The sequence below is a fragment of the Coffea eugenioides genome, chromosome 5 (assembly GCF_003713205.1).
Source record: "Coffea eugenioides isolate CCC68of chromosome 5, Ceug_1.0, whole genome shotgun sequence".
NCBI classification, from domain to species: Eukaryota; Viridiplantae; Streptophyta; class Magnoliopsida; order Gentianales; family Rubiaceae; genus Coffea; species Coffea eugenioides.
The window spans coordinates 37,870,224-37,887,568 of record NC_040039.1 but is presented as its reverse complement, the minus strand read 5'-3'; the positions used below and the strand labels follow the sequence as shown (position 1 = coordinate 37,887,568).

Sequence of the window (17,345 nt, the reverse complement as noted above, 5' to 3'; positions counted from 1 at the left end):
ACAACTTTATGTGATTCCTCTGTTTTCCAGTGCCTGGGCTGTGTGAAAACTGAAAGTTTAACAAACGCCAAAACGATTGAGCTGACAGAAAGTTTTTTTGCGATTGATCGAATTATAAACAGCATTACAATTGACAACCACCAAAATTATCAGAATAAATACTAATAATTAATTCCAAGGTAATCTAATCTAATCTTAAATAAGGGTACACTACTTACTGCTAGTTATCATAAAGGGGGTCATAAACTGAAATTATGAAAATCAAAATTATAGCTAACGTAGGTGCAGAGGCCCCGTCCTGGGCCTGGACACGTGGCAGCCCAGGCGCGGCCGAGCTGGGCTTTGGCCCGAGGCCCCTGGCAGCCGACCTGGGCCGCGCTGCTAGGGCTCCTGGAGGGGGCGCGGATCCATCCCGAAGAGATCGGGGATAATCCCCCTGAGTGTGGGATAGGGGCTATTCTGGGCAGGTCCCGAAACGTACGGAGGTCGGACTCCCCTAGCAGGTATAAAAGGTAACGCACGTCGACTGTACAAGGGACGCTCACTATTAGCAAATTACTCCCGGTTGTTCTTACTTCCCGTGAACCCTACTCACCGGAAAACTAACTTGACCGTCGGAGTGCCCTCGGGGACAACCCTCGGGCCCCCTCTTCCAGTTCATCCTTGTTTGTTTTGCAGGTTCAGGACCAGCTCTTCCATCAGCACCCCGAGCTCATCAGTTCAGCTCGGTCCGGGGAAGCTCATCGCTTCTTCAGTTGGCGCCGTCTGTGGGAAACGAGAGGTAAGTGCAGTTGTGTTGATGGCAAGGACGCGATCCAAGCGAGCGGTAGAGAGCACCGGCCCTGGAGGCGGTGAGGGGTCCCAGCGAAGAGAGGCTGAGGCGTCCCGGGGCGCCGGGGGCTCAGCCCTTTCAGGAGAAAGGAGGCAGCAGATTCTCCAGTTCGTGACGGAGAACCTCCCTATGCTGGAAGACATTATCCGGCAGGCGAAAGAGGGGGAGGAGGCTGGAGGCGCATAGACCTCCAAGGCGAAGGGGAAGGAGAAGGAGCCACTCCCGACCCCTCGGAGGATGAGTCGCGCGACCAACCCCCCAGGAGGAAACGGCCACGGACGCCACCTCGCCCGCGAGCCTCGGTAGTCGGAGACAGCGAAAGGTACTCCCGCTACAGGTCAGCGGGGAGCAGGCCGAGGGATCCCTCGCCGAGGAGGCCTGCGAGGAATGGTCTTGACCGCTCCCCCGCCCGGTCTGCTAAGAGCCGACCGCGCGACCACCTCCACTTGAAGCCTGTCCAAGACGAGCTCGGGAAAGATCTTGCGGCCGCGGTTGTACGCGGACAACTACTCCACCTCGCCCTTCCCCCGGGAGATAGAGGATTACCCCATACCCCGGAGGTTCAAGATCCCGAGCATTGAGATGTATGATGCTTCCACTGACCCGGAAGACCACCTCTCGGTCTTCCTGACGCACATGCGTCTGCAAACCGCTGCGGACGAGATCCGTTGCAAGACTTTCCCTATGTTCCTGAAGGGGAAAGCTCGGCTCTGGTTCCAGGGCTTGGCACCAAGGTCTATCCGGAGTTTCCCCGAGCTGGCTAGGCAGTTCGTCGCCCAGTTCGTCTCCTCGAAGACCTATGCGAAGAACGCCACCCACCTGATGTCTATCAGGCAGAAGCCCGATGAGTCGCTGAGAAACTTCATGACCCGCTTCAACGCGGAGAGCTTGCAGGTCAGGGACAAAGATGAAAAAGTGGTAATGGCCGCCTTCACAAATGGGCTCAGGGTAGAGGAGCTCTTCTACGAGCTGGCCAAGAAGCCCCCCGTAAACCTGGAGGAGCTCCTAACCCGGGCACACGCGGCCGCTAATGCGGAGGAAGCAGGCCGCCTGAAGAAGAAATTAGACCGGGAGCTCGGGGACCGGAAAGGCCGGACAAACCCCCCAGAGGGCAAGGACGTCCCGGCCAAGAAGAACGTCTTTGATCGGCTCTCGAAAGAGAAGGCCCCTGCTCCGCCGCCACTCCCAGAGAAGAGCTACACCCTTCTGACACGGCCTAGAGCTCAGATCTTAGCTGTTATGGAGGCGGAAGGGCTGGGAGATTGGGCGCCTAAGATGGGGACACCTCGGAACAAGAGGAACCAGGACCGGTACTGTGCCTTTCACCGTGACGTGGGACACGACACGGAGGGATGCTGGACCCTACGAAAGGAGATCGAGGACCTGATCCAGCGTGGTTTTCTGGGACGGTTCGTACGCCATGGCAGGTCGGGCCAGGAGTCCGGGCGCAATTACTATGGAGACCGGCGTGAGGGACAGCGTCGCGACCGCCCTGAGCTGCGTGACGCTCCTCGGGGCCACTCTCCCGACCAGGACACCCAGAACTTGGCGGGAGTGATAAACACCATCGTCGGAGGCCCCACAGGGGGGACAGTCATACAGCTCGGAAGGTTCTTGGGGTTCTTGGGGTTCTTCGGGGTCAGGTCTGGAAGGTTCTTGGGGTTCTTGGTGTCCCGAGAAGGGATCCGGGCCAATCCGGACAAGCTCCAAGCTATAATGGACATGGCCCCTCCGAGGAATGTGAAGGAGGTTTAGCGGCTCACTGGGAGTATGGCCGCATTGAACAGGTTCCTCTCGCGTTCCGCGGTTCGGGGGCTACCCTTCTTCCGGGTCTTGAAAGCGCCGAAGGATTTTCACTGGACTGAGGAATGCCAGAAAACTTTCGCCGACCTGAAGGCCTATTTGGCTGAGCTACCCACTCTGACCACCCCAGAGTTGGGGGAGACCCTATTCCTATACCTGTCCGCTTGCAACGAGGCCGTCAGTGCGGTCTTGGTGCGGGAAGACGGGGGGGCTCAGAGACCGGTGTACTACGTCAGCCAAGCTTTACAAGGGCCAGAGATGCGATACACGCCGGCCGAGAAGCTGGTTCTTGCCTTGGTGCATGCTGCTCGCAAGCTCCGCCCTTACTTCCAGACCCACAGCGTTATGGTCCTGACCGACCAGCCCCTGCGTCAAAAACTCACCAAACCCGAGGTTTCGGGTAGGATGATCAAGTGGGCTGTCGAGCTGGCCAAGCACGACATCGCCTATCAGCCTCGCACCGCCATCAAGGCTCAGGCCTTGGCAGATTTCCTGGCTGAGGGGACCAGCTTGTCCCTGGCCGAGCCAAACAATTCGTCAATAGACGCACCGCCGGAGGAACCCTGGTTGCTATTCGTAGACGGAGCCTCGAGCAAGGAGGGGAGCGGAGCTGGCCTGCTGCTCACCTCGCCCACCGGGGAAGAGCTGACCTACGCCCTTAGGTTCGACTTCCCGGCATCCAACAACGAGGCGGAATATGAGGCCCTGTTGACAGGATTGCGGATAGCCTACCAGATGGGTATCACCGCGATCCGGGTTCGGAGCGACTCTCAGCTCGTCGTCCTCCAGATCCGCGGGGAGTATGAGGCTAAGGACGATGTAATGAAGAAGTACCTAGCTAAGGTACGAGAGGCAGTAGCCCTGTTCGAGACTTTTGAAATCGAGCGGGTGCCAAGGTCCCAGAACTAGCGCGCAGACGCCCTGTCAAAGCTGGCTTCCTCCTCGTTTGCCCACCTGAGTAAGGAGGTCTTGGTAGAGGTGATCAAGCAAAAAAGCATTGATCAGGCTCAGGTCTTGGCCGTAGACGGCTCGGTCACATGGATGACCCCTCTCGTGGACTTCCTCAGCTCTGGTGTCCTTCCCGGGGACAAAACGGAGGCCCGCCGACTCCAGCTCTGAGCTGCTAAGTACGCCTACGCTGGGGGAACCCTCTATAGGAGGTCATATTTGTCCCCCTGGCTAAAGTGCGTGACTCCGGAAGAGGGCGACTATGTCCTCCGGGAAATCCATGAAGGCCTATGTGCGGCACATGTAGGATCTCGGGTACTGGCAAAAAAGTGTCTTCTCCTGGGTTATTATTGGCCCTCAGTGTTCCGGGATGCCGCCGTGTTGGTCCAAAGGTGCCGAGCTTGCCAGGTGCACGCTCCCCTGCGCCACCAACCAGCTCAGGAAATGGTCCCCATCCACAGCCCTTGGCCCTTCGCCCAGTGGGGGATAGACCTCTTGGGGCCTTTCCCTCGAGCCCCTGGGAGGTACGAGCACCTCGTGGTGGCCATCGACTACTTCACCAAATGGATGGAAACCGAGCCCTTGGCCACTATCTCTGGAAGGGCAATCCAGAAGTTCTTTTGGAAGAACATAGTCTGTCGTTTCGGGATTCCACATGTTCTGATATCTGGGTTTGGGCGGTGAAGTACACGTCCTGGAGCTCGGCCGGGTCGGCGAGCTCCATCCACCTCCTGTCCCGTGGGAGGACCGAGCCCACCATCAGCTCCCGAGCTGCCTCAGGGAATTGGGCCCGGTCATTGATGGAGAGTCTCCAGGAGGGACAGAAGTGGCGGGGATCGTGCATAGTGGGGGCCTGGCCCGGCTTCTGGGGGAGGATATGGCGGAAGTGCCACAAGCTCGGAGGAGGGGACTCCAGAGCATGCTCCTCAGCGGAGCCAACGCCCACGTGGACTGAACCCCCGGATGATGCCAGGGGGAGCGGCTATGGAACGACCATCGCGAGCTTCTTCTGCCCGGCCTAGGAGGGCTCGTCAACCCTGCCCCTCTTCTGCCCGGTCACCTTCTTCTTGTTGGCGGCCTGCTTGGAGGGGGATGGCTGCGGCGCCTCTGTCTGGGGGGCTGAGCTGCCCCCTGGAGCCTGGGAGGCCGCAGAAGCCCCCTGGGTGGTCTCTGGCTGAGGGGTGGGGGTGGCCTCCTCAAACGACGCGCCCAGCAGTTTGGAAAGCTTTCTCACTGCAGTAAATACAACGGGTCAGGACGGGACAGTTCAAAAATTGCAATATACTGTAAACACAACAGGCAACAAGGGCAAAGTCAGCGTTACAGGTGCCAAGGTTGGGCTCGGGGGTCACCACCTCCCCAGAGGTTCCGGACAACGTCCCCATCAGCCCGGCCGCGGAGATCTGCTCAGTGGAAAACTTGATAGCATCAAGCTTCACCTTGGAGTCCGATAGCTGGCTGAGGGTTTCGTAGTCCAAGTCCCCCGGGTAGGGGTCGGCCTTGACCCGCCCAACCTTCCACACATTAGGAGGAAAATGTGTGGACTTGACGAAAAAGAAGTCCTCCTTCCAATCCTTCACGGAGATGGGGACTCCGTGGAACAACTCTTGGGCGCCTTTTCCTCCCCGGGTTTGGCCGGCACCGCGGCGGCAGAAGTAGTACCATCCGGGGAGGGCGGCCTTGAGCATGAAGGCAGCCCGGAAGAGAGAGAGAGAGTAAGGGATATCGCAGAGCAGGCAGTAGATCAGGAATCCGGTGATGATCCTGATAGAGGTAGGGTGGACTTGAGTGATTCTGAGCTCCCAGTAGTTCAGAATCTCGGCCAGAGCTGAAGGAATGGGGAGACGGAACCCTGCGATGAGCTGCTCCCGATAAATGGCTACGAAGCCGGAAGGAGGTCGGCAGGCTCGGTCGTCGGGTCCGGCCGCCCTCGGCTCGAAGGCCGGAGGGATGGAGTAAGACTTGGCCAGCTCGGCCACGGCCTTGGGTAATAGGGTAGCCTCCTGCAGGTCGGGGTAACCATAGGAGAATTCGGGATCATCCCCCTGCTCAGAAGCAGGGGTCCCCTCAGAGGGATCCCTGTTCTCCCCAGCTCCACCCTGGGCTCCGCCGGGGGAGTCATGTGGAGACTGGGGGAAGAGGTGGAGGTGGCCTGCCGTCCGATAAGGCATCGAGCTCGGCTGCCTCCTCTAGGGCTCGGGCTGACGGGGAATGGCAGAAGGAGAGCTATGATGGCTAGGGGTTTCAGCAAATCAGAATAACGGGAGTGGGGGCTAGGACTGGAAGCAGAAGAAGAAGAGAAGGGAGGAGGAGAAGAGGACGATGAAGACGAGGGAGAGGGCGAAGACAAAATGATGATTCTGGGTGCAGGGGGAGTAGCGTCGGAATGACCCGACATGAAAAGCAGGAGGTGGTGGAAGGCAGAAGAGACACCGTAAAAGGGAGAGGAATCGCAAAAGAGACTTACTGATGATCGAGGCAGAGGAAGGATGGAAGACTCGCCGGAATCTGGGTATGGGGCACCGGAAATTGCTGGGAAACGGGAATGCAAATGCACAAGGAAATCAGAAATGCAAAATGCACGAGAAGGAAGAAGAAGTGGCAAATGGAGCAGATGGAAATTTGGTGACCCCTATTTATAGGGGGAGGAGTGGGGGGAAAACGGTTGCGTGAATTTGAACCGCCTCCCATGTGAACGCATTTAATGCTGGTACGAAAACCGAAGAGGCGTGACAACTGAAAGGACGCGGGCGCAGCGTCCCTGTGATAGTACTATACCAGAGGTGACCTTGGCAGGATAGGGCACGGCGCTGGCCTCCCACGTGGCAAGGGTAGATTAGGTCTGCCTGACAGCCCTACCCAATCTAGGGGGCTAGTGCAGAGGCCCCGTCTTGGGTCTGGACACGTGACAGCCCAGGCGCGGCCGAGCTGGGCTTTGGCCCCAGGCCCCTGGCAGCCGACCTGGGCCGCGCTGCTAGGGCTCCTGGAGGGGGCGCTGATCCATCCCGAAGAGGTCGGGGATAATCCCCCTGAGTGCGGGATAGGGGCTATTTTGGGCAGGTCCCGAAACGTACGGAGGTCGGACTCCCCTAGCAGGTATAAAAGGTAACGCACGTCGACTGTACAAGGGACGTTCACTATTGGCAAATTACTCCCGGTTGTTTTTACTTCCCGTGAACCCTACTCATCGGAAAACTAACTTGACCGTCGGAGTGCCCTCGGGGACAACCCTCGGGCCCCCTCTTCCAGTTCATCATTGTTTGTTTTGCAGGCTCAGGACCAGCTCTTCCATCAGCACCCCGAACTCATCAGTTCAGCTCGGTCCGGGGAAGCTCAGCGCTTCTTCAGTAGGCATTGACAAACTTCATCCAAAAACATAGGAGTGAAATTGGAGATTGAGGTGCTTACCAATTTTACTTAAAGCGGTTGAAGATTACGGCTCTCAATGTGAAAAGCAGTTGTTTGATGGCAAGGCAATAAAGTCCGAAGCATTAAAACTTCTATTTGTTATAAAACACCGTACGTGAAATTGAATTGCAATAGTTTATACAAATTATTGTGTTTGGAAAGCAAATTTTTCAATAAATATTATTTTACTTGTATCACAATTATAATTTTTAACTAATTTTTTTTAATCTTTTCAACAAATATTTTTTTTATCTTACATATATGATATCATCAGAAGTGCCATAATAATTATTTCAAATAATATTTCAAGTATTATTTTAATATTATTCAAATAATCTAGCAGTCATAAATATTATTCAAGTGTTAGTTTAATATTATTAAGTACTAGTTAATCATTGCTTAGCTTGAACCAATGCATGCTTGATATGTTATTAGTTTCACTCCCTAACTGGCCCTACTTTTGCAGGTTTCAATTTCTAAAAACTTATAAGTAAATTTGGAGCTCTCTATTGGCCCTACTTTTCTAGCTTTCAATTTCTAAAAAGTTATAATTGAATAAAATTTTAAAAATGAAAAAGTTCAAAAAAAAGTTATTTTAATGAGAACCCACTAAACCAATATTGCAGGAATTTTAAGACAGTAAAACTAAAGGAGGGGAGCAAAAATTTGAAGAAATTGTAAGACTTATGTTGTGTTTGGAATGTGTGCTTTTTTCAAAAAAAAAAATTATCATCTTTTATGAATATATTTTTCCATCACTTTTTTATCTTACATTTATCAAATCATTATCATATATTTTTACAAAAAAAAAATATCATTATCATATCTTGTATGAATACATTTTTTCATCACTTTTTTATCTTACAATTATCAAATCATTATCATATACTTTTACAAAAAAAAATCTAAAAAAATAGCAATGTAAGCGGATCAAAGAAAATCCTCCTGTGCTTGAGAAAAACATAAAGAAAAATAGGGACAATATATGAAATCCTCGAACACACAAGGAAAGAAAGCATGATGACAAATTAGAAATTAATTAACAGGGAGAGAATCAATTAAATAGTTAAAAATATTGAAAACAAAAATTTGATTGTGGGCGTTTGCAAGCACCTTTTGAATCAGAGGAGAGTCGAGTGGAGGAAGGGTCCTCGGATGAAGACTGCGGTTAGTATGGATGGGGACCAGAGATGCTTCGAGCAAAACGATTAGGATGGTGGTCAAAAGACGTGGCGGATGTGATTGAGAAACAGATTAGCATTCAAGGTGCCACTGGTCCATTACGCCACTAACACTCTTTATCCATGAAAAACATCAAAGTTTTTCATGTCGACACTATAACCAGTCTATTGTTACTCTTTATAACCCAACTGACACTGTTTATACAGTTCTAATGGTAAGAGCGTAACAATGCTGTACCATTCAAACAGTTGGACTAATGGCTAACGCATGTGCAGTGGGGTCTTTTTTTCTTTCAATCATCCAAGAAATATCCAATGACTATTTATCATTCACTTTCTGGACACTAGAAATCAATGTACAGAAAAGAAGAGAGCACTTGTGTTTGAGGTTCTGCAGATCTTTCTTATCTCCTTTCATATTTGAGAACTGTTTCATCTCTTAAATTGAGATCGATACATTCTGGTTCCCTTGTTAATCTTCCTTTTAGTAGATGGCCTCCACTAGTGTCACTTGTATTTCTTCCATCCTGGATGATCTGCAAGCGCTGGAGAACGATTATCAATTTTTTGCAAATGAGCCGGAGAAGTACCTGAAACGCATGCTAAGCTATCTGAGAACGTTTCTTCTGTGTGCGAGAAAATACAGCAACCATGATGTGCAATTACCATTTGACAACAAAAAGAACCAGGCAGATAATCATAAAGCAAGCCTAGAAGCTCTGGCAGTTCGGATTGGAGATGCCATTCCCAAGGGGGGAAAAAAGATCCGATGGGATGTGGTCTATGATTTAGAAAAAGACATTAAATCCTTCGAACAAGAAATTTGCGAATGGTATGTCTTTTCTTGGGTTCCTCGTCACAGCAGTCCAGTAATTCGCTCGTTCGACAAGATGACCTTATGGAATTTATGGATTCTCTAGTGAATTATCTTCCAAGGAGTCGGTCGGCATATGAAGTTGGACTAATTAAAGCCCTTGAAGAGAAGCTAGCATTCCTGAAAAACTTCATCCGTTTTGTCACACTGCATGGTGTTGAAAACACAGAATTGAGACCTTTGTTAATTCACACTGAAGCTGTGGCTGTCAATGCAGCACACCTCTCTTATAAGTGCCAGTTTAAGAAGTGTTTCGGACCGCCCAAGGATATCAAGGAAAGCATTTCGGAACTGCTGCAGAAGATTATTCCCGTTGAACCGCAAGTCCTTGGGACTTGTATCCAGGCCTTGAGTGCTTCAAAATTATCAAGACAATCATACGGAGATACAGATGAGCACATATTGAGTGACTTCCACCATTCTCTCCTGTGTAATTTTGGGATAAACTAAAGCGTGGTTCTTGTGCTGTGATTTTGCGTCAACTACAAATGTTTTATGAGGGGCTAAATTCCTTGAGAACCATTTTGAAGGAGAAGCCAAAGGAGTTCGATGAGAAGGTTGTAGAAACGATGATGGAGAAATCATTTGCATTCTTTGTTATTACAGCCTATATATATACTAATTGGGGTACATCAAGATCCTATATTATAGCCTAAACATAAGACAATTAATTACAAATAAGGAAACGAAATATTTACACAATCTGCCAAATTTGACAGCAGATTTTGCTCCTTAAATTGCTCGCGTCAACACTCCCCCTCAAGTTGGTGAATATAAGTCTATCATTCCCAACTTGTTAAGTGAGCTTTGAAACTCGTTTCCAGATACAGCCTTTGTTAGAACATCTGCTAGTTGATCTTTTGATGTGACAAACAGAAGACTAATTGTACCCTTGTCAAGATGATCTTTGATGAAGTGTCGATCAACTTCCACATGTTTGGTTCTGTCATGCTGAACAGGATTATTTGCAATTGCTATGGACGCCTTGTTATCACATAATAACATCATAGGTTTTGACAGACATATACCGAGATCTTGTACAATGCGTTTTATCCATAGCAATTCACAGATACCTTGTGCCATTCCACGAAATTCTGCCTCTGCACTTGATCTTGCTACAACCTTTTGTTTCTTGCTTTGCCATGTTACCAGATTGCTTCCAACAAATGTGAAATACCCTGATGTAGACTTTCGATCAGTTTGACTTCCAGCCCAATCTGCATCTGTATACCCTTTGATTTCTAGATCTCCTTTTTTAGCAAAAAATAATCCTTTTCCTGGAGAAGATTTTAGGTATCGCAGGATCCGGTAAACAGCCTCCATATGATCTTCACTTGGTGCATGCATGAATTGACTTACAATGCTCACAGCATACGCAATGTCAGGATGCGTATGTGATAAGTATATTAGTCTCCCAACTAATCTTTGGTACCTCTCCTTATTGGTTGGAGTTTGGTCTTGTTGAATGGCTAACTTGTGATTCATCTCAATAGGAGTTTCAATGGGTTTACAGTCCAGCATACCAGTTTTTGCTAGTAAATCCAGCACATACTTTCGTTGGCAAAGAGAGATTCCGTTGCTCGATCTTGCAACTTCAATGCCTAAGAAATATTTCGGGTGCCCAAGATCTTTAAGTTCAAACTCAGTTGCAAGGCTTTCTTGGAGGGCAGCTATCTCATTTGAGTCATTTCCTGTGACAACCATATCATCAACATACACAATAAGAGCAGTCACCTTTTTAAAAACTTGCTTGATGAAAAGTGTATGATCTGCATCACTTTGTTTATATCCATTCTTCTTCATGAAAGTTGAGAGCCTTCCAAACCATGCTCGAGGGGATTGCTTCAATCCGTATAAGGCCCTTCTTAGCTTGCATACTTTGCCACCACAGTTTATGCCCGGAGGAGGATCCATGTATATTTCTTCATTCAGAGTTCTATTGAGAAAAGCATTTTTAACGTCAAACTGTCGCAGTGGCCACTCTTGATTGGCTGCTATGGAAATAATTACTCGTATGGTATTTATTTTTGCTACAGGAGCAAATGTATCCCCATAATCAATTCCGTACTTCTGTGTATACTCTTTAGTAACAAGTCTTGCCTTGTACCGGTCTATGACTCCATTGGGATTGAGTTTAACTGTAAAAATCCACCTGCATCCTACTGTTCTTTTCCTATCGGGCAGCGATACAAGCTCCCATGTATGATTTTTCTGCAAGGCTTCCATTTCATCATTCATAGCTTTCTTCCATTTTGAATCCATCAATGCTTCCTGCACATTACTTGGAATAGATACAGGGGATAATTGAGTTACAACAAGTGCATGAGATTTTGACAAACGATGAGAAGAGGTATAATTGTTAATGGGATATTTAGTCTTAGCTTTAAAATCAGCATCATACTGATTTTTTGGAATCCCTCTGTTTATCCTAATCGGATATCTTAGTTCAGCTTTAAGAGGACTTGACTCATGTATTACAGGGGATGAAGGTAATGATGTTACCTGAGGAGACACATTCGGAGTTTCTATTGCTGTTGGTGTGCCTTGGGAAATTGTACTATCTTGATTCTCATGAGAGCCACCAACAACCTCAGGATGTGTATTATTCAACAAATCAACATCTGGTTCAGTTTCAATTTGTGCTTATTCCTGAAAAACCTCATGAGTGTCTGGTTCAGTTTCAATTTGTGCTTGTTCCTGAAAAACCTCATGAGTGTTGTCTTCACCTAAATCAAGTGTTGTCTCCCCCTGAAGAGAGCACTCATGACCACCGAAAAAAGGAAGATCTTCATGGACTGTAACATCTCGAGTTACATACATTTTGTTTTTATTAGGATTATAGCATCGATATCCTTTTTTGAAATCTGCGTATCCAACAAATATGCAGCGGATAGCACGTGGATCTAGCTTGCCTGTAACCTAGTGGACATATGCAGTACAACCAAACACACGTGGTTCCAGATTTGAACCAATTGGTGCTTGGACAAGTTCATGGAGTTTTTGATATGGAGTTTTGAAATCAATGACTCGTGATGGAGTCCGATTGATAAGGTATGCAGCAGAGCGAACAGCTTCGCCCCAATACTCTCGAGGCACCTTCATTCCAAACAAGGACGCGCGAACAACCTCAAGTATTTGGTGATTCTTTCGTTCTGCCAAACCATTTTGTTGCGGTGTACCGGTACATGAGGTTTGGTGTCGAATGCCATTTTCTTGACAAAAAAATGCCAGATCAGAATTTATATACTCCCCACCATTATCAGATTGAAGAACTTGAATTCGACATTGATACTGAGAAGCCACCATTTTATATAGATCCTGGAAAATAGAACAAACATCTCCCTTGTTTCTTAGGAGAGAGATCCAACTCATACGAGTACACTCATCAATAAATGTCACAAAATAACGAGCACCAAACAAAGTAGGAACTTGAGCAGGTCCCCAAACATCAGAGTGGATAGTCATAAAAGGTGTAGTACTCTTATTATAACTAGGTAGATAAGGAATTCGATGGCTCTTTGCCATTTCACAAATGTCACAATGAAACTTAGAATTTGTGTGTAAAAACAAACTTGGTTTCAATTTGCGAAGATAATTAAATGATAGATGACCAAGACGACGGTGCCACAACCATGCCATATCTTTGTTTCCTTGACTCCCTTCGATCTTATTTGCTTGACCAGGTATCTGATTGTTTGTAGTGACCAAATCAAGATAGTACAAATTCCCACGTCTAATACCATAGCCAAGAGTCCATTGTGTTGCAATGTCCTGAAAAAGACATTTATCAGGCCAGAAACGTACAGTACAATTCAAGGCTTTTGTGATTTTGCTAACAGATAAAAGTTTGGACGAAAGAGAAGGGACTACATGCACAGTATCAAGATTAATGGAATTTGACACATGTACTGATCCTTCGCCAGTAACGGGTGCAACTCCTCCATTAACAGTGAGTATGTGAGGTTGAGTTGATGAACGAATAGAGGAAAGATGGGTAGAATCGTTTGTCATGTGGTCAGTAGCACCTGTATCAATAATCCATGTATCATTCATAGTAAGATTAGTTTTGGGCAGACCTGGATTACCAGCCTTGGCAACATGTGCTGAAGCTGCGTTTGAAGTAGATACAATCACTTCCTCATCTGTTGTGGTAGTAACGGCAGCTTGTCCAATTTTCTTTCGAGGTTTCTTTGTAAAATCCCACCATTCAGGATACCCAATAATTTAATAGCACCGTTGTTGGGAATGTCCCTCTTCACCACAATGAGTGCAAGTATAGTTGTTTCCTTTAGTGCCAGATTTTTTTCCTTTAGTTTGTTGGGCATTTGCAGGGCGTGTGGGGGCAGTCAAGTGAACCATGCCATCTGATTGAACTTTAGGTTCCTCCATAGTTTGTCTCTGGTTGTGATCCTTGCGAACATATGCATAGCATGACTCAAGATCCAGAGGTGGATCTTTTCTCAAAATTTCACTTCGAGCTTGATTGAATTCTGGGTCAAGGCCAGCCAAAAAAATATGAACTCGAAGTCGAGTCATATGTTTGTGCAGCGATATGATTACAGCAGCATTATTTTCTTGTGTTTGAACACGAGCATCAATTTCCTGAAATATGCCAATCAGTTCATTGTAGTATACAGATAAGGGTCTACCACTTTGATGAGTAGTAAATGATCTCCGATTCAGTTCAAAGAGTTGCGTTTCATCCGAGCCGTCATAGAACGTCTTTGCAACTGCTTCCCATATTTCTTTGGCGGTTTGAAGACGGATGAATCGCTACATCAAGAGTGGACTCATAGAGTCAATAAGCCAACTCTTAACCCGGTTATTATCAATAAGCCAGGCTTCCAATTGCTTGTCATCTGCAGTAGGTTTCAGAGTTGTTCTTGTAAGGAATCCAGATTTGTTTCGAGCTCCAATACGCATCTCCATAAGCTGTGACCACAACGGAAAATTCGTATCATCTAAGATGATTCCAGATGGAAAAGGAGTATTGTCTTGGACAATGATTCGAGATTCATGGGAATAAGAGAAGAGGAGGGGTTTGTTTCATTCATAGTTGCAGAGTAAAAAAAATCTGTTTCTACGTTAGGTATTGCTCTGATACCATGTACAAACGATGATGGAGAAATCATTGCATTCTTTGTTATTACAGCCTATATATATACTAATTGGGGTACATCAATATCCTATATTACAGCCTAAACATAAGACAATTAATTACAAATAAGGAAATGAAATATTTACACAATCTGCCAAATTTGACAGCAGATTTTTCTCCTTAAATTGCTCGCGTCAACAAAAGTAAGAGATCCTACTCGAGTCATGAATTGTTATGGAGGAGATGTTATTTCCCCACTCTCTCTGAATGCAATCAAAGATGCCATACAAGCCAAGGATATGGATATTGTGTGTTCTGAGTTATTGAAAATAATTAAGCTCATCGATGCAGTAATCACAGAGAAGTGTCCAGAATCATCATCGTTCAATTTTCCTAAGACCAACGGACTGGGCTTTGTTGATTCCCTTCTAGAAAAGATGATGGATGTGACAAGTTCTGAGGCTGGTTCCATTGCTTTGATCGATCATCCAATTCAAAAAGTCCTGGAAGAACTTGATTGTTTACGCTCTTTGCTGAGGACAATTGTGGAGCTGCACAACGAAGACGAGGACGTCCAGGCAATTTGGAATCGTATTGTTGGGGTGGCATATAGGATAGAGTTTCTTATTGACTCCTTAATAACTGGAAATATCTTAGATTCTTCTTCAATGTCCATTCATTCCATTTTAGAAGAAATGAACATCATTAAAGCTGCGGCCTTGAAGATTTGTGATAGCGAAAGACTTGGTGGAAAAGTTAAGGAAGTAACGAAGAGATTCAATCACATGCCACAAGAAGGAAGTAAGCCAATAGTCAATGATGTGGTGGTGGGATTCGAGGATGAGGCGGCATCGATTATCAATCAACTCAGAAATGGATCACTCCAAGTGAAAATTGTTTCCATTGTGGGTATGCCGGGATGCGGTAAGACAACTTTGGCTAGAAAAGTGTACAATGATTCTTCAGTGAAGTCCCATTTTTATGAGCGTGCTTGGTGTACTATTTCTCAAATATATGACAAGAGAAATCTGTTGCTTCAAATTTTGAGTTGTATTGAGTCCAAGCTTCCTGAGTATGTTTTTAAGATGGGTGAAGAAGATCTGGCTCTTAAAGTCAAAAGACGTTTGCTGAAAAACAGATATCTCATTGTTTTGGACGATTAATGGGACATTGATGCATGGAACGGATTGGAAGCCTCATTCCCTGATGATGGAAATGGAAGTAGAGTAATCTTGACGAGTCGGCTCCGTGGTGTTGCTCCGCAAGACAAACTCGACCATGAACCATATTCTCTTCGTCAACTCGCTCCTAATGAGAGCTGGGATTTGCTAAAAGGGAAGTTATATCCTGGACAAGATTTGGCTCCTCCAGAACTATGTGAAATTTGACAGCAAGTCGTGGAAATGTGTCAAGGACTACCTCTTACGGTTGTCATTCTTGCCGGAATTCTCTCAAGGATGGACCGACATGATTGGAAAGAAGCTGTGGAAGGTTTAAGTTCAAGGAATGTTTCTAGTACGGAACAATGTACCGCTACATTAGAGCTGAGTTACAAACATTTACCTGATACTTTGAAGGCATGTTTTCTTTATTTTGGAGCCTTTCCAGAAGACCATGAACACAATACCAAAAGGTTGATTTCTCTATGGGTCGCTGAAGGATTTGTTCAAAAAACTCAGCTCAAGAGATCAGAGGATGTGGCAAATGATTACCTGATGGAACTTATTAGCAGAAGCTTAGTCACAGTTTCCAAACCAAGATCCATTGATGGGGTCAAAGCCTGTCGCATTCACGATTTGTTATATGAGTTTTGCGTGACAAAAGCCAAAGAAGAAAACTTTTCGCGGCTGGTACGTAGGGATGATAAACTATCTGATATCAATGTGCCATTCTACCTACGCCGCTTATGCATTGATTCTAAGGTGGAGCAATTTGACAACTTGAGGTTATTTTCTCCTGCCATACGCAGTCTATTATTATTCAGTCACGATGAAGACAGTAGAAGTAGTTTTGACCTTCGATTCATTTTTCACATCATCAAACTTGCCAAAGTGTTAGATTTGAGCCAAATTAATCTAGGAAGCACTTTTCCCAGAGAACTAGAACTGCTTGTTCACTTGAGGTACTTGGCAATTCTAGTTAATGGTAGGCCCGTCCCCGCATCAATAAGTTATCTCACAAACTTGGAAACATTGATTTGGCGAAATTCTTCTGATCACGGTTCAATAAACTTGGGAACTTGGATTTGGCGAAATCCTTCTGTTCATGGTTCAGTTTCAATGCCAGATACTATATGGAACCTGAAGAAACTAAGGCATTTAGAACTAATTGATGAGGCCGATAAGAATTACCATTTTAGATTCCCTGACAACAACCTTGATAACTCTTCACAGTTGTGTGACTTAGATATCTTGTCCTGTCTAAGCCTCAATCCTCGGGAGAACATCAACAAGCTGTTGAGAAAGTTTCCAAATATCCGCAAGCTGAGAAGCTCTCTTAATCTCGATCAGGGCTGTGAATATCATGTAGCAATGGATTGTCTAAGTCATTTGGAATCACTCAGTCTGAGTTGCGTTGTTTACGGCGGTGACCCATATCAGTTAGATTTCCAATATCCTTCGACTATTAAAAAGTTGACCCTGTCTTATTTTTGCTTGCCATGGAGCAAAATGGCAGCAATTGGAAATCTACCCAATCTTGAGGTGCTCAAATTGCTCCGCCGATCATTTGAGGGGGAAATATGGGAAATGGAAGTAGAGAAGTTCCCTAAAGTTCGTTTCTTGAAATTAGCTTCCCTGCACATTGTGAAGTGGACAGCCTCCTCCGAGTATGAGTACGAAGAGCAGGACTATTTTCCTCGTCTCCAGAAGCTAGTGTTGGAAAGCTGTGATGCATTGCAGGAGATCCCCTCTTGTCTGGGAAATAGTTCAACTCTTGAAATAATTGAGGTGTCAAAATGTCCCAACTGTACCAGTTCATTGGAGGAAATTCGGGAAGAGCAAAGAAGCAATGGATATACTGATCTGAAGATCCTTATCTCATAATGGACGATTGATCTTCTCAAGTAAGTTTGCTCTGGACAGCCACTGTACTCTACTCTGCTTATGTACTTACTCTACGGGTTACGTGTATCTGTTTAGCATCAAGATCAAGTTGTTCTTTTTCTTAATAGTTTTTCTTTTTCTTAATAGCATCAAGATC

At 46.4% G+C, this 17,345-nt stretch overlaps 2 protein-coding genes across 2 annotated transcripts; both read left to right on the top strand.

The window, feature by feature from the left end:
• Nucleotides 1-1,414: 1,414 nt before the first annotated feature.
• Nucleotides 1,415-2,587, top strand: LOC113771555. The gene has a single exon (XM_027316129.1). It carries the CDS (start codon nucleotides 1,415-1,417, stop codon nucleotides 2,585-2,587), a length of 1,173 nt encoding a protein of 390 aa, XP_027171930.1.
• Nucleotides 2,588-15,547: 12,960 nt separating this feature from the next.
• On the top strand, nucleotides 15,548-17,070 carry LOC113771553 (putative late blight resistance protein homolog R1B-8). Its single transcript, XM_027316127.1, has 2 exons — nucleotides 15,548-17,003; nucleotides 17,045-17,070. The coding sequence occupies exons 1-2, from the start codon at nucleotides 15,548-15,550 to the stop codon at nucleotides 17,068-17,070; spliced, it is 1,482 nt and encodes a 493-aa protein (XP_027171928.1).
• The last annotated feature ends 275 nt before the right edge of the window (nucleotides 17,071-17,345 follow it).

What these genes read in the sequence shown, in the direction of transcription:
- LOC113771555 (XM_027316129.1), top strand. Translation starts at nt 1,415, where the DNA reads ATGTATGATGCTTCCACTGACCCGGAAGACCACCTCTCGGTCTTCCTG.
- LOC113771553 (XM_027316127.1), top strand. Translation starts at nt 15,548, where the DNA reads ATGTGTCAAGGACTACCTCTTACGGTTGTCATTCTTGCCGGAATTCTC. An exon ending in AGAGCAGGACTATTTTCCTC is followed by an intron (nt 17,004 to 17,044) that starts GTCTCCAGAAGC and finishes GATGCATTGCAG; the next exon opens with GAGATCCCCTCTTGTCTGGG.